This window comes from Idiotropiscis lumnitzeri, chromosome 18 (assembly GCF_059441095.1).
Source record: "Idiotropiscis lumnitzeri isolate Australia: NSW breed Sydney's pygmy pipehorse chromosome 18, RoL_Ilum_1.0, whole genome shotgun sequence".
Classification (NCBI taxonomy): Eukaryota; Metazoa; Chordata; class Actinopteri; order Syngnathiformes; family Syngnathidae; genus Idiotropiscis; species Idiotropiscis lumnitzeri.
Window position 1 is genome coordinate 2,569,073 of NC_142408.1, and position 17,325 is coordinate 2,586,397.

The 17,325-nt window shown below is 39.9% G+C and overlaps 1 protein-coding gene across 6 annotated transcripts in view; it reads right to left on the minus strand.

The window, feature by feature from the left end:
- Positions 1-17,325, minus strand: part of tcf4 (transcription factor 4) — a 120,824-nt gene that overhangs the window by 66,620 nt on the left and 36,879 nt on the right. For all 6 annotated transcript variants that reach the window (XM_088281004.1, XM_088281008.1, XM_088281005.1 and 3 more), the window contains one exon: positions 17,059-17,134. In XM_088281004.1, coding sequence (XP_088137130.1) covers positions 17,059-17,134 — 76 coding nt within the window. The remainder of the gene's footprint in view (positions 1-17,058; positions 17,135-17,325) is intronic.

Consider the following 17,325-nt stretch of genomic DNA (forward strand, 5'->3'; position numbering starts at 1 on the left):
GATGAGAGAGACCCAAAGAGCAGTCCCTCCCTCGCATCATCGGCGCCAAATAGTCCTCGTTATCCAAATCTGATTCAAACACATACATCGAGCCCTCCGCCACCTGAGCGACCGCGAACAAACAATGAAGCACTATTTTCAAATTAATATGCCCAAGTAGCATTTGAAAAACAGGGAAAAAAAGGCTAGTAAAAATCTTATTTTTTTTCCAACAAAATATAAATGATTAACTTCTTGTTTGATTTCAACTACATCCGACCTTACATTAAGATACTTAAATGAAAGCAAATCGTAATTACGTACAATGGGCATAAATATGTCGCCGCGTGTTGCTCTCAGACAAAACCGGGCTGCTGAAATGCGGCAGGCACTGCAGATTTTTGTTGGCGGGCTGACAGTGGCGCGTCGGTGCCAAGCCCCGGCGGCGGAAACGACTAAAAGACGCATAAGGCTGGCATTAGAGCCCCAAATCTTCTCTCCCCCTCCACCCTTACATCCCTCCTTCCCTTTTCTCCTTCTCTATTCTCGATCCATGGCATGGCATTTACTTTGGTTGGGGCCTGACTCGGGGTTGGCAGCACTCGTCGTCGTCCGTGAATTTATCAATCTGTCTTTGGTTTGCTCTGATCTGTCGGGAGGCGGGAAATAAACGTGGCACCTGAAACTCTGCAGGAGGTTTATTGTGTTGCGATGTTTTTTTTTTTTTTTTCGATATCACCTCGTTTTTGGTCGACCCCCCCCCTTTCATAATTGTTACTAAATGAACATTTCAAAGGATTCCAATATTTCCAAGCGTGTATATTTTCCTCGCAGTAATCATTGCCTTTGTCTTGAGGATTTTGGGCAGCACTTCCACCCAAACCTTGGACACAATAGCATCGGGAGTTAACATCCACGAGGCACTAAGCCTTTGCCCCCCCCCCAAAAAAAACAAACAAACCAAGAAAACAACATACTCTAATTATGCTCACAAGACAATAAAACAGACGTACAAAAAAAAAAAAAGAAAGAAGAAAATCTGCCGTAAAACATTCAGGATTACCTAGAACTAAATGTCTGTGTGTGTTTGGAGTCTTTCTATTATTGATGAGACAATATTTAGCGGCAGAGTCAAGAAAACGGATGCTAAATTGTGTGCTGGTATTGTATTGCCGACAGATGACAAGTGGAAAAGGCTCTTAGAGATGGATTTAACACGTTTGCTCTTGTCTTCGGGCTTGCGACGGATGGGAAATGACGCGGGCAGACAAAGGGAGAGGTAGCAACGAGAGGAAAGGTGTGAAATTTGGAATTAGCAGCACAATATGCTAAGTATTAAAGTGCAGCACAATGAGCAGCGCGGCAGAAGGCAGCACACTCACAGTCGGGCGGAATAAATACACACACACACACACGCGCTCGTGACCTAGAAGCTTTTCATGTCACTAACAGGAGGCCCGAAACAAGAGCGCAGCGTGTTCGACAATGAAAACAAATTCCCGTTCTCGTTTCACAAAATGTCCTTCTTGCATAAACCGCCATGACAGGGAATAATATTTATTTGTTTGCCTGGTGAGCACAAACACTATTTATATCTTTTTGCATATTTATTATTATTTTTTTTTTAAATTATTATCATGATTTTTTTTTAAATGAAAATAATAAAATATAATATAATATTTAATTTGTTAAATATAATTTTTTTTAAGACACAAATTCACTTTTAAACTATTTTATTTTTACTCCCCCAAAAAAAAAAAAAATTCACAAAATTTTGTGTGGATTCGTGCAGATCCAGGAAACGACATTTCACAGAAGTGAATATTTTTTTGGACAATTAGCAAGAAGATTAAGGTGAGAATTAATTATTTATCCTTGGTTGAGTCTTATTCAAATATATATTTTTTTCAATTATTATTTGTATTATTAGTATCATAAAATATATTATTAATATATTATTATTATGATAAGCAACAAAACTTCTCAATAGCTCCGGACAACACAGATATTTCTTTTTTCCCAACTTGAGGCTGACATTGTTTCATTGGCCGATGAACTTGTCCCCATCTGTCCACTTTTGCCGGCGCGTTACTCGTTAAATGAGGTGTGGTCAGGTGCATTGTGGGGCTCATTCGTCTCTCAACGCAACGCGTCGCCATGCCAACCGTACCGTACTAAGGTGAATGACACGCTGCGAATTAAAGGGCACTTTATTAAGACGATGAGATGGCGCACAAAGAGCGTGACACTATATTTTTTTTTGTTAATAAGGTACGAGAATGACTTCAGTCAGAATTCATCCGCGGCACACGCGCAGTCCAATGTGGAACTGTTTAAAACATAAATAAATAAATGAAAAAAAAACAGGAACCGTCTTGGGTCATTTTGAGGTCACTCCTAAATAAATTAATAAATGAATAAAAATGTGCATCACACTAAATCTGCTTGTGTTGTTCGAAGATTAGAAGGAAAATATATGGTAAAAATATAAACGAATATAAATTTCAAGGTCTAAATGAGGTGTGGGAAAACTACGGCCCGGGGGCCACATGCGGCCAACACTGCCGCTGAAATACAAACTAAAAAGGCATTTGTCGAGTTTTTCATGAATTTAATAAGGACTATTTTAATTAAATCTCGTAAAAATCTAAATTCCCGACTGTGTCCCATAATTCAGCTTTTTCGGTCGAAGTGGAAATTGTCACCATATTCTTCCTTCCTCATTCAACCTGTTATGGCAGCGCATGAGGAGGAGGAGGAGGAGGAGGTGTGACCCAATAGAGATGGATGAGGGGTCAGGTGCTGTCAGACTCGAGGGGCAAAGGTCAAAGGAGACCAGGGTTCAGCATCATACTCTGACTTTTTCCTGTCATACCTGTCGGTGTCGAAACACGTTTCCTTCTCTTCTCTGGTGCTTTACTTTTCTCTCTGTGTGCACGCACAGACACTTGAAAATGTTCATTCTCAATTATTATTTCATATCCAATTGGACAAATGTTATGATTTTATTATTTTTAAAACTGGTTAAAAACAGTTGGCGAGAAACAGTTCCTTGATTTCAGTTCACGTTTTTTTTAATTTATGACATTTTAAAAAAGAACATTTGAAAATGCTGGCAGGAAATTCTCCAATAAATGAACAATTCATAAATAAACAAAAGAATAGAATTAAGTGATAATAATAATATGTGACAGCTTATTTTTCTCTTTTAACTAGAAATCACAAGATCAGTAGTTGTTCTTTTTACCTCATGAACAACATTAACAGTTTGATCAGGGCGAGTAATTATTGTTAAAAAAAATAAATGAGAAAAAATAAAAAACGAATAAACACACCAGTCGCATTTTTCATTGTAGACTCAATTAGAAGCGACCGAGAGCGAATGAGTTTATTACAAGTTTATGTTTATTTATTTCATAGTTTGGTGACTTCTGTATAATTATTATTTTTTTTAAACATAACCGTATATAATGACTTCAATTCAGCAAATTAATATCATTGAGTACCAAACTTGGTATTAATAAATATGTCAGATCAAGAAATTAAAAAAAAAATAAAAAATGTGATCCAAAAGTGAAAATGAAAATCATTCAGGCCAAAGAAGAAAACGTTCAAGAATACTTCACCCAAAATGGAACTCAGGAAAATAATACGTTTCGCTGTTTTATGTTTCACAATCAAATAAAAAATGCTTTAAGCTTATTTTGAATCACAAAATGTATCTTATATTTTCATGATTCCTAATAGAAATAAAAAAAAAATGAAATTCAATGTTCGACTACTTCCTGGAATGGACTGAGCTGCTGAGGGTCCACGGTACCGCCTAACTTTTGGTTTTCCCTCCCCCCTCTTACGCCCCCCCCCCCCCTGTTGCGTTGGCCCGACTCCCAACTTAATACCTGTATTTAGACTAATGTGACAACACACGAACACCTGCACGCCTGTCACTTGAGTTCCAGAGCCTCTGACCGCCGCACGGCTGATATGCTTTGTGCGATTTCCGTGTGACCACCTGGCCGCGCATAATGACATATCGGCTCCCACACACTGCTCGGGAAATGCTGATCACAGCGGCCTCATCCCAGCAGGACACACTCGCCTGACGTTGTTCAGCAAAGGGGGATGAGAAGGGTGGGAATACCCAGACAGCAGGAGAATTGTCAGGAATGGAAGGAGGAGGACAGAAGTCATCCGCTACCAAAAAAAAGATGATAGTCACCTGCTTTCAGCAAGGTGCAAACGTGGAGAAAAGTGTCAAGTAAACACGATGTGAGGCCCAAAAATGATTAAGCATGCGGTGAACTGACAATGTCAAAGGTTAGAAGTTCTTTGTGCATGTTTCCATGTTCTTTTCATCTCCATGGTTTTCCGGTTTCCTCCCACATTCTGAAAAAAAAAAAAGAAAAAGAAAAAAAAAGAAAAAGAAAATAAATAAATAAATAAATAAATATATATATATATATATATATATAAAATAAATAAATACATAAATAAATAAATATATGTATATATATATATATATATATATAAATAAATAAATAAAAATATATAAATAAATAAATAAATATATAAATAAATAAATATAAATAAATATTTATAAATAAATATAAATATATATATATAAAATCTAAAACCAGTGCCCTTCATCTAAAAAAACTCAATTCCTTCCAGACAACGCGACTTCTGTTCCAATAGCAATGGAATATTTTGTAAATAACAAGGCTAAACGTGGACGTTCGTCACATTGAAAGCAACAATCGCAGGGCACACGGCTGCCTCGCAGTGTCATGAGCTTGTTAACACTTCCCTGTTCATTTGCTGTGACCTGTGGCGGATCCATTTCGCCTCAACCCAAAATATGTTGTAACAAATATGGTTTTTTGGTTTAGACTGGGAGTACGAGCATGCAAGGCAAATAAATGAACAGCCGCAACACATTTTAACAGCACAAGGGCGAGTTGAGGCCTCTTACGGAATAGAAGTTAAACGTACGTTACCGCTTTACTAATCGTTGAAGAAATAAACTACGGGTTGAAACACAAACCAAGCGGTGAAATTGAACCATTTGACTTTTTCGCTGTCATGAGTCTTGCAGTAGCTGACCTCCCTCATCGCGTCACACTGCTTTCTCAACCTATACACACATAAATCGGGAATTAAACCCGTCACCCGCCGTCCCATTCAGACTGCGCCAACAACCGCCATGGCACTGCCCGGGATGCATGGGAACCATTTGGCTCCCGTCTGCTACCATGGAAACTAATGGGCGGGACATAAAGGCGGCGATTCTGAGGGAAACATCGCATGCAACTAAGTCAGCATAATCGCTCCTCTTGAGTTTTTTTTTTTCTCATTGCTCATTTCGAGAAGACCGGTGGAACATCTCAGTGGGAACTTTAAATGGCATGAACAAAACACGTTTATCATTAAGATTATGCAATTATGGTGATGGGGAGCCAGTGCTCATCTCAAGTTCACTCATTCACTGCCATTGACGGATATTGACGTCAAAAAGGACTTTCATTTGACGTGGGCTGTCAGTGAATGAGTAAATGATTAAAAAAAATGTACAAAAGGAGAAATGTAAAATTGGTCAAATGGAAAAAAAAAAAGTCAATTTAATGACATCTGATAAAAGTGATCACGTAACATGTTTGTTTGACATCAAATAAAAAATGCTGCAAATGCAAAGATCAAATTTGGATGACATTTTCAGGATGATTTGATGAAGCTTAGCTCAGTGTTCATGATTATTCAGTGTTTTTTTTTTTTATATATATTTTTTTTTGTTTATTCACATCTTTTGGCACTCCTGCCATATATTCAATAATTATAGTGTGCATGTGGCGTGCGTGGAAGGCGGAGCAGGTGATTGGTTGTAACAGCTGGAGAGAGAGAGAGGCGAGGCTGACGAGAAGAGAATGAAAACCAAGCAGCGGATTGAATAAAAAGGGTTGAAATCAACAAATACACAAACAAGAGGCGGGTCATTCTGGAATGACCACCAAGGCGGTGGCAATGACGTCATGTGACTTGGCTTACAAGTCCCATGACGAGCGCAATCATATATATATTTATATATATGAATGTCACTTTCCTCACAGTCTCCAAAAATAACGGGAAAACAATATTTGAACCTGTTTCTAAATGACAAAACACCTCGACATGCGAATGCGGTGGCCGCCCGAGTGAGCGCCGCCTGAAGAAAGACGAGTGACACGCAGCATGCGAGGGAATTTTTGGGTTGATTTTGCTTCATGATTCCTCATCCCACAGTCGAGAGCATCAGCAGCTTCATATAACACACACACACACACACACACACACGCACACACCCACGCACGCACGTACGTTGAGGCAGCAAGCAGCAAGCTAGCGCTTAAAGCAAAACTGGGCTTCCATGGCCATCCATTATCAGTGACAAGCTAAATGTACCATGGTGCACCATATGGTACTGAGAGAGAGAGAGACGAAGTAAACTGTGGGCAGTGATTTAAATGAGCTGAAAAATACGGAGAGCAAAAGAAAAGAAGAGCATATTACATCCCATAATTGAATGAAAGCCCCGTGTTTGTTTGATAAATGCAAGCTCTGACCAGGATGCTAACTTGCCCCTTCCAATGTGGCTGACTGTTTGTCCACCGCTGTTACTTCAAAATAGACTAGATACACACGTAGCCAAAAGTTGATGAAATTTTATATTTTTTTTCTTCTGAAATTTAAAAATCTTTTAAAGGAAATGACGGATTTTTTTTTGTATTGATTTACCTTTTTTTTTTTTTTTTTTTTTGCATCTAAGTGTTCATGAGAATCCTCAGTTTGGAAGGTATTGCAATTTTTCATTTTTTGACTTTAGAGTAGGGCTGCCACCTGGCAAACCTCCACCAGCAATCAGTCCAGTCAAAACCGGTCACTCAATTGAAACCAGCCAACATCCACAGAATAAACAAAATGGTGCAATATGCAGCAAAACCAAAAGTGCAGAGCTTGTTGTTTTTTTGGGTTTTGTTTTCTTTCGGTTTTTTTTTTTTTTTAACTTTGCAATCAAACACTCACTCACCTACACACACCCACGCCTACACACACACACACATGCGCACGCACACACACGGTTAAGGCTGTTACCTAAAAGCCTCCAGCAGGAAACATCTGTGCAGACAAAACAGACACATTCAGTTTAGACAAAACCACAAACAGGACAGCTTCAAACTCACGCTCGTACAAACAAACACACACACACACGCACACACACACGTTAAAATAGTATTTTTACTGCTCCAAAAAAATTACACTTCATTAATTACTCGTATGAAGTGCATTTACATATAATTTGATATGAAGTATCCGAAGAAAAAGATCAATCGTCAGTAAAATTTGCAATTTGCAATTGCATATCAATTTCAAATAAATATACAGAGGGTGAAGAGAATGTCATGAGGGGGAGGATGAAGAAGGCGATGGACGTGAAAAGCTACAGAGAAGAAGAAGGAAAGAGTGGGTGACCGAGGAAGGAAGGAAGGAAGGAAGGAATGATATGAGCATAGATGGTTCAATGCAAAGGAACAAAGGCAACTGGAGGAGCACAAGTTTAGCAAAGACCAAAACAAAGGACAGGAAGAATGGTTTCATGTCCAAAACTGTTATTAAAAAAATAAATAAATAAATTTCAGTCAAGAAGAATCTAACACACACACACACACACACACACATTCACGCACACACATGCACGTGGGGCCTTTTTCACTTCCAAGTCCAGTACTTTCATAAGATCAAATAGTTTGAAAATTTTGGATAACATAGCTTGCACAAACACACACACACACACGCACAAACACACAAATCAATGGCACACACAGCACAGTTAGTTTCATGACAAAGACTGAGACCGTGCCATTCGACTGCAAAGGAGGCAAAGCTACATTGGCGAGGCCCAGGGGGCAACTGCTATCTCGTGCCAACACTTCACACACACACACACACACACACACGCACTCACACATGTACAACACAACACAACACATCAGTATTCCAACACTGTTACGGCGGCAACTCCTCCGCCGGCTTAGTGCGCCTTCATGTTCATCGTGGCACATTGTGTTTCCAAAACGTCTATTAGAAGGTTGATATTTCACAACACTCTTCATCTTAAACACAAGGGAAAAAAAAATATGTATATATATGAGAATATTTTCCAGACGTGATGAGCTTGTAATGGTTGGCATTGTGCTTTTGGATAACGGCGCATGGAACGTGAAGCTCGATCAACTTTCACTAAATGTCACAAAATGACAGTAATTATTATTACAATCATTACTGCGCACATCATTACGGTTGTCTGGTACGACATTCATTTTTTTTTAAATTTATTTTTTTTTTTTGTGATTGCGCCTATGCTAAGCAGACATTATGAGGAAGGTTGAAGGCCGCAACCAAACAGCACTTTACAGAGATTATCCGGCTTTAACCTGAACAAACCCCAAACCGCGTAATCTGTACAGTTTTATTCTTCCTATGGATTAATATGACGACTCGCCCGACCCCTCGTCCCGTTGTTTTATCTACTTTTAACCCAAAGTCGCCACATTTGAAATAAACTGCTGCTCCTGTCTTTAGAAAACAATGCCATTTCCTCGATAAGGACATTCTCAAGTCATTTAAAAGTATATTCGTGTCATATGTCATGTTTGGGTTCCTTAAGACGATTAATCGTTAATCGAAAAAACGTCTCTTAAGGATTGTTTGACAAAGGAGATGATAGCAGCTTGCCATGAGTGAGGTGTCGCCATTAGCCGCGTTGCAGGTGACGGACCGATGATACCACACTGGTATCTGTCAGGATTATGTGCATGAACCACACACACACACACACACACGCAGCGTTTGTCTTTAAGTCAGATTCGATATTTAAATTTTTTGCTGTCATGCTTGACGATGAAATTGTCCTGTGGTGTGAATACGTGCGTGAATGGCAGTTTGTGAACTGTAGGTGACTGGCTACCAGTCCAGGGGGTACCCCAGCCCTCACGCAAAAGCCTGCTGGGATAAGACCCAGCTCATCGGTGACCCGACGCTGTTTAGGAAATGGATGAATGAAAGGACGGAAACAAAAAAAATAAAATAAATATGAGTGGCTCTAATTATGATCACTGCACAGATGCACAAATTAAAATCACAAAATAGACTCACTCTTAATAATTCTACAAAGACTGTGTACTTAATATCCATTTGTGGGACTGTGACTGCTGAGTGTATATAATTAGAATGTGAGCGAATAGCCAGTTTTTCACATGTCTGCCTTTGCATCTTCCTTTTTTTTATGACTTTTTTTTGTATTTTTCTTTTTTTTTTTGTCTCTCCGTCTCTCTTTGTAGTTGCTTCTCTGTTTATCCGTCACTTTCTCGCTGCCTGTCTTCCTTTCATCTCGCGCCATCTGCCTTCCTCTTTCTCCATTTTATTCTCTTCTTCTCCTCTCGCTGTGTCTGTCTGACTGTCTAACTCTCCACTTGTCTCACTCTCTCAATATGACTGCCCCCCCTCACCCCCCCCTCTTATCTCCCTAAAAACTTGGCAGTGATCCCCGTCGTGTTTTTCTCCACTCCTCGTTTGGGGGATTGCGAATGAATGCGATCCAATCTAGGCCTCAGCTAAGAGACATGAATTTTCATTAATTACAACCTTGTCAGCAAAAGCATTATGGGATCTGAATATGAAAATGCTAATGAGTGGAGCTCATTTGCATATTTTTCTTTGTTGGAATGTCATTAATTATTACGTTTTATGATGATGAATGCAGCTGTCGATGGCTAGCCCTCCATGGCTAATTAGCTATCAGAAAATGCTCTGATCAAAAAAATGGATAGGAACCCTAAACTACTTTTAATGTAAAGCGTTTTATCACTTGTCTCGTAAACTTACTGTCGCGGTTTTTCACCCGGAACTCAAGCCCTTACACTCCATAATTCCAGGTGCCTACTTTGGCCCACATCGCAGAGATTCGAAGGAGCGACATGAAGTGACCATGATTGAGCTGTGACACCCACAGCGGCGCAGCCTTCCCTCCACACAAAGGAAATATACCGTACACCATTCAAAATTTACGCCAATCACAATTAAAAAAAAAAGGGCAAATACACTTATAGACAAACAAACTTCATAAAAATCCTGAGACAAGATTGGAACTCAGAATTTTGGACTTGAGGCAGAAGTGCAACTCACATGACTCTCATACAAAGAAATAAATGAATTTTCATTTTGGTGCTAGAAATTTTCAATAAGCATGAACCCTAACATGACATGAAAGGCTAAATATTTTTCCTATTTGTGTAACATGATTTTTCTAAATCACTGGTTGTGTATTAAGAGGATCATCGTGTTTGTTGCGCAATTAACTGATCTGCCTTGCTCGACATATATCACGCTCCCAAAGGTAATGCCAGGCTGACAAAATGATGACGATGCGGTAAGTCAAACAAAAAAAAAAAAATGGTATGGTTCTGTTGGGAAAATGAATCATTGTGAATCAATCAGTCACTGTGGATTCGAAATATAAAGATCCTTCAACAGCTCCTCATAGTACTCGTGACCATTTCGCCTCATCGCATTTTTGTTGCACTCTATTGTTTAAAAAGTGCATCACCAAAGACCTAACAAATCCCCCTTTCCCAAAAAAAAAAAAAACAAGAAAAAACCCACTAACGAACACCCCCCGCCCCCCCTTCTCCTGGCTTAATGAATGCCAGGCTTAATTAGAGCACCATGATGTCAGAGCATTAATTATCAGTTGGCTTCATTTCAGGAAATAAACACTGTCTTCCTTTCTGATTTTTCCATTTCACTCTGCACTATTCTTTTTCGTCTCTCGTCGATCTGTCGCGTTTTATTTCGCTCATCCGATTAAAATTTGAAGTGACTCTCCGTGAGGAAGCATTTCATATTTTGGGACACGCTGCTAAAGCTGATGTATGAATGTGACTCATGACGATTTGACGTGAGCGGGCGTTAATTTAGGTAACTTTTGCAAAGTTTATGGATATATATATATATATATATATATATATATATTATTATTATTATTATTAATTTTTTTATTAGGTCCTTCAACGTTAAAGCCTTAACTCCACATGAAATCCAAGATTTTTCGCAAGTAAATATCGGTTCTTAACTTAGTAAAAAATTGTAATTGGAATTAATTGCGATTAAATATGCACATTTTTGCAATTAGTCCCAAAAATTGTAATCGCGTGACAGCACTAATATATACTTGCCCCGTAAGGCATTAAAAGCCATTGACCAAAAATCGATTCGTGAGACGTTACATTAACTTGCGCATGACTTACACTAAAGGTGTTAGACAATCCTTCCTTTATGAAAACGGCTTTGTGCAGGTGTCATTTGTACGCAGAGCACTGGCGTCAATGTAAGAAGAAACAACTCAATACAAACACATCTGTGAGAAAAACGAGTCCAGGCTTAAGAAAGTGGATATTTTCCTTTGAGGCATGCAATGTAAATGCTCAGATGATGAAATAAAGTTCATCTTTGGCCTTTGGGAGCCAAGCTCATAAGTGAAAAGCTCTCTCTCTCTCTCTCTCTCTCTCTCTCTGTCTCTCTCTCTCTCTCTCCCTCGCCTGCTCACGCTCACAATAAACATACTGTTTCAGGCTGCACATCTCTATATTTCTCTGTCACCTCTTACACACAAACAAGCACTTTCTCTCTCTCGACACACACACACACACACACACCGACGTACACACACATACTGTAGCGTGGCTGGCCAGATGGGACTCTTCCACATGACCAGGCCGATCAATCAACACTGAAGGGCCCAGGTGCTACTACGCACCATTTCACAGTCTGTCACACAGACACACACACACAGAGACACACACGTTGTACACTCACATAACAGCACAGACATGCATAGATAAAGATAAAGGACACGCACACACACACACCAAGGCAGCTAAAACTCTCAGCCATAAACACACAGTGTAACATGTATGACCCTAGCTCGGTCTCGGGGGTGCCTCATCTGGATGGATGACAGAAAGAAAGACAGACAGACAGGGAGACAGACTCTGTAAATATACAAAAAGAACTTTCATTTGGCCCAATTTGCTCCCTAAAAAGCACGCGACGTGATCAAATGTTTATATCGGTCACGGTTGCCGTGATGAAATAGCGAGAGCGGTCTTGTAGCATCTTATTGAGCGTACACTCACTGGACACTTCATTAGGTACACCGGCAACATTTTATCGCTTTGCAAAGAGGCATGAATTCCCTCGGCCAAGAGTGTGAGATTACTTTTATTCTGTAAAGCTCCAACTATCACGCCGCCTTCGGTCACCAGTTGATTGCATCGGTACGTACCGTACGGACAATCAACAATTCAAACTCACATTTCGACTTTTGTACAATTTAATTGAGGGAGGAAGGCGGATAATACAGTGAAACCAAAAACTACTCGGCTAAAATTATTCCGTTGTATCATCCATCCATTTTGGAGAACCGCTCCTCCCCACTTGTCGTGGGTAGAGTGGTCGCAGCTGACGCCGAGGAGGAGGCGGGGCACATCCTGGAATGGTCACAAACCAATCGCGGGGCATCGTGCAAAATATTTCAAATGAAAGCATTTCTCGATACTCAAATGAGCTCTTTTGTTGTTTCGTTTTTCACCCGACAGTCGGACAGCTCCTCAAGAAAGTAAAAACAGTTGTTCCCCAAAAATTCCAGGACAGATTCCCTCTTGGGTCAGGAACTGCAAAGTGCGTCGCAATGAACTGATGTTTTACATTTCCGCCCTCCGCCCTGCTGCCTTGAGGAGACCTATGATTAGGACGTCAGATCCAATTACACTGACAATTTCCATGTGAGACACAGCCCCCTTCCTAATACACTACAGCCACTTTTATGGGGACTATGTTCAAAATAGCATGGGAGTGAGACCGCGGTCGCTTCGTTTCAGTCAGGCACCATCAAAACTGAATTAATCAGTGATGCCACAGAGTAACTAACACATAAAACGAACAATTTTTGTCACTACCAAAGTGATCTAAAACATGACTACAAAGAGAAAATCAGATTAAATTGTTTTTTTTTTCTAGTTACTGTGTGCTACTAGTACGGTGAGAATGAGTCGCACGAAAAAAAAAAAAAAGTCAAGGGCGCATCAGCTTGCCGAGGCAGAATAAATAAAATAAAGAAACAAAAATAAACCAACGACACAAATGCAACCAGATATGACCGATATGACCTAATACTAAGGAAGAAAAGAATAAATAAATAAATAAATACATAAATAATTAAATAAATAAAGAAATAATTAAATAATTCATTAAATAATTTAAGAATCAATTAAATAATTAAATAATCAAATTATTAAATAAATAAACACTTAAATAATAATATAATTAAATGATAAAAAAATTAATTAAATAAATACATAAATAAAAATATCAGGTAACGACAGTTACAGTGAAGAAAAACATGTTGTTTTTTTTATTTGCTTTGTTGTCTTTTTCCAAATTCCAATCCTCCCACCTTACACCTCAACGGTGAAATTATTTTTGCATCCCCATTCCTCATCCATTTTTTTCACCACGCTGACCTCCTTTCAACCATTGTGAGCATAAAGACCCAGACTCAGCAGGGAGTGACAGGAACGTGACCTTGGCACCATACCCAGCTGAGGTAAGGTGTGCCGGGGGTAGAGATGGCGACAGGTGAGCCACTTTTGCAAGGAGACACGGGCACCGGCGAATGAAAACAGAAGAGGCCAAAGTAGAGCTACATAGCATAGAATTGATAATTGAGCCGGGGGGGTAAATTGAGGGAGAGAGAGAGAGCGAGATTTCTATATATAAAGTGTCCAGATGTGACCTCTGCAGAGGGGGTCCGGCCTCATGGCTCAACACTCATTAATAAGGTCACACAGAGGTGAGACAGGCGGCTGACTCACTGCATTTCAACAAAACAATAAGGGGAAGGGGAAGCAGTCAACATCAACAAACGGGCTCAGACTTTTTCAACGCTTTGCCCTTTCAGGCTCCTTCATGTGCTCGTTAGACAACATTGTTGTCCGGATTTATCATACTTGACCTTTTCGACATTTTAGGGTTTATCTATGGGATGCATCGGATAGAAATGGGAGACAACATCCAAGCGTCTGAAAGGGAGGAACTTGTATTATGCTCGAATAGAAGGTGTTGGTGAGAGAAATATTAAGCTCGGGATTCGAGTTTAGGCTCCGGAGCTGGCAACATTCTTGGGGTGTATTTGAAAAGAGTCGACGATTTCTGTTGGAAATAGTCATTCCCATTGAATGCACTTGTTGTCGAGTATTTGAAATGTTGGATTCACAAATGCTGAGTACGTACTGTAAATCTGTCATTGCTAATTCAAAACACATGGAATGTATTACATCATTTACAAAACTTTTTTTTTTTTTTTAATTGCTGCGTTTATATTTGGATGAGGAATACACACAACAAGACGTTTATTGGCCCGTTTATGTTAAATGTTAAGTAATTCAAATTTTATAAGCAACTGCAATGGACATAAATCTTATGAATCAACCCTAAAAAAAAAATGGTGAATGCTGTTCAATACAGAAATCCTGGAAGGATATAACTAAAGTTGCCAACAGAAGTGCACTTTAGCTGAAACCGCCACAAAGTCGGCAGCAGTTAGTGGTGGTAGCGTGCACCTGTTCGAGCCGCTTCACATATAAGGTACACCAACCGCATACACGCTTGCAATATGAAGAGCAAAAATGCACACGTGACAAATTGCTAAACAAGCAAATTGTACAAAATCCAACCCCTGCAGAAGAACCAGCTCAACCCGCGAAGTCCCACTTGCACACAAACGGCTTCAAATGACCAAATTTAAACGTTGCCGCAAAAATCACACACACACAATAATAGGCAAGAATGAAAAATAAAAACGTTCATCCGCTTCGTCGTCGTAGGAGTCGATACATTTCAACGCATCCTTTAGAGTGTGAGATCACTTGCGGATTCTGCGTGTGTGCGTGTGTGTGCGTGTGTGTCTGGTGTGTAAAGCAGGAGATTAATCTAGTAGGGTCGCTGAGATGACACTAATCCCTTCGCTGATTATCTAGAGCATAACATCACTCTAATCTGATGGGGGGGGTTAAGAAAGATAGACAAGGTTAGAGTGGGGAAAGCAAAGAAAGAACAAGAGGAAGGAGCAGCGTTCACACTCATTGATTCAATTCTGCGGCATTTTTTTTTTTTAATTTGGGCTAAATTGGACCAGGCAGGCACTCCATCCATAATCTTGGAAGAGAAAGAGTTGCTGGTGTGAGTTCATGTTTGTCTTTACAGGTCTCCTTATACCAGGTGTGGGCAAACTGCGGCCCGGGGGCCACATGCGGCCCGTTACATGTTTTAATCCGGCCCGCCGAACTTGGAAAATAAATTAAATGAATAAACTTTGTTGATGTTTTATTTTGTAAATGGTTTTTAAAAGACATATATATCACCGTGTAATAACACAGAGATTAAATGACTGGTTATTACTCATCCGTCGTTCAACATTTTTGTTCACTTTAGAATTATTCATATTATTTTAAGCAAAATGCTGCCATTCAAACCGGGAATAGTGCTTAACTTGACTTATGAGCGGCAAAATTGAAAGATTTTTGTGTTACAAAACGTCGTTAGGCCAATATTCGTCTTTGTGCTACAAGCCAAAATTTGAGTAACCAGCAAACATCAGATAATGATGGAAAGTGAAGGTATTGTGGTGGCCTCATCAACAGTTTTGAAAAACAAAACACACCAAAACAAAATGAGAGCACTCACAAGGAGCAGATGCTAACACCTGACTTACATCATTCCTTAAGTCACACCTCTTGAAGGCACACCTCAACGCACAAATACTATTGTGCCTGACGTTGGGCTTGATTATGCGTATGTTAGAGAGGGACAGAAAAGCCAACAGACTCCGAAGACAATCTGATATTACAATGAAGTTATTCGGGCGAACCAAACAACAGTCACGAGTGGAAAGTGAGGAGGATGTTTTCTATGCCATGTTGGAACTGCGTGTGTGTGTGTGTGTGTGTGTTTGTGTGTGTGGCTGTCTCTGTCTCTTAGCGTTATCATTATCAAAGTAAATTGAGGTTCCCGTGTGCGAGATGAACAATACAATATTTCCATTTCTAACTCGTGCGCCTTCCCTGCCGCAGCGACATGGTATAATCACAACACTGTCAAAACACATCGCACACACAATGGATCATTTCAGGAAACCGAAAAGTTTATAGTTCTCGGACGTCTCGGCCAAAATATTCCTGGCTTGAGTGATCCGTTTTCATTATTTGATTCATTTATTTTATTTTGTTTTGTTTTTATAGCCACAATGAGCCATGAAATCGTCCATATTGTGAATATTATAAGTATAATTAATTATAATTCATATAAATAATAATATAATACAAATAATAACATAGTAATTACAATTACGGCCCTACAAATAAATCCACAGGTTCTTTGGCGACTTATTAATCATTTCTGGGTTCAGAAAGCGCAATTTACAACGCTGCTCGCCGAGTCAAGATTTTCAACACGGGATCATAAACCACGAACAAGACCGAAGCGCAAAAAGAGCGATGGCAGAAATGGATGGCTGAGGCCTGACATCGTCCATATTTTATGAATCCACTCGGAGGTAATTAAGCTCAAAGTGTGTGAAGGAGAGAAGAGAGAGCGATTGACAAGGAGAAAGAGAAGGCGGGAAAAAGAGAGGCGGATTATCTGTGTCAGTGGCCATTTGCTCACAACTGGCGCCACATCGGAGCGCGAGGGCCAGAGGCATGGTGCATCATGGGTAAATGAGCACACGAGGCTTGGCGTTTTCCACACGCCAAGGCCGAAAGGGGGGGTGGGGGGGGGCGTACACTGAAGGAGCGAAACTCTTTGCAGGAGGAGTTGACTCCTCCATTGGACATCAATCATTGGCTATCGATTTGCACTCGCTATCATAAACGTTTGCGCATCAAAAGCAAGAAAAACGTTGAAATATGAACACCCAGTCAGTCGGTCATCTACCTGTTAGCCTGGAGTTGGCGTAAGGAGGTGAGAGGCTGTCATGCGATGTGATGTACTGAGATCCTTCGGCATAGCTCTGGATAAAGAGAGGAAAAAAAAAACTGAGATTATAGTTTAAGTTGAAACTTTGGGGGGGGGATAGAGGGGGGCAATTGATTATTGCCAAACTTCTTATTGATTCATTCCATAATTAAAAAGTGTTGCAAATTTCGTGCCCATTAAATCTAATCGGCTCGCTAATGACTTTTTCCAAAATCCATATTTTCC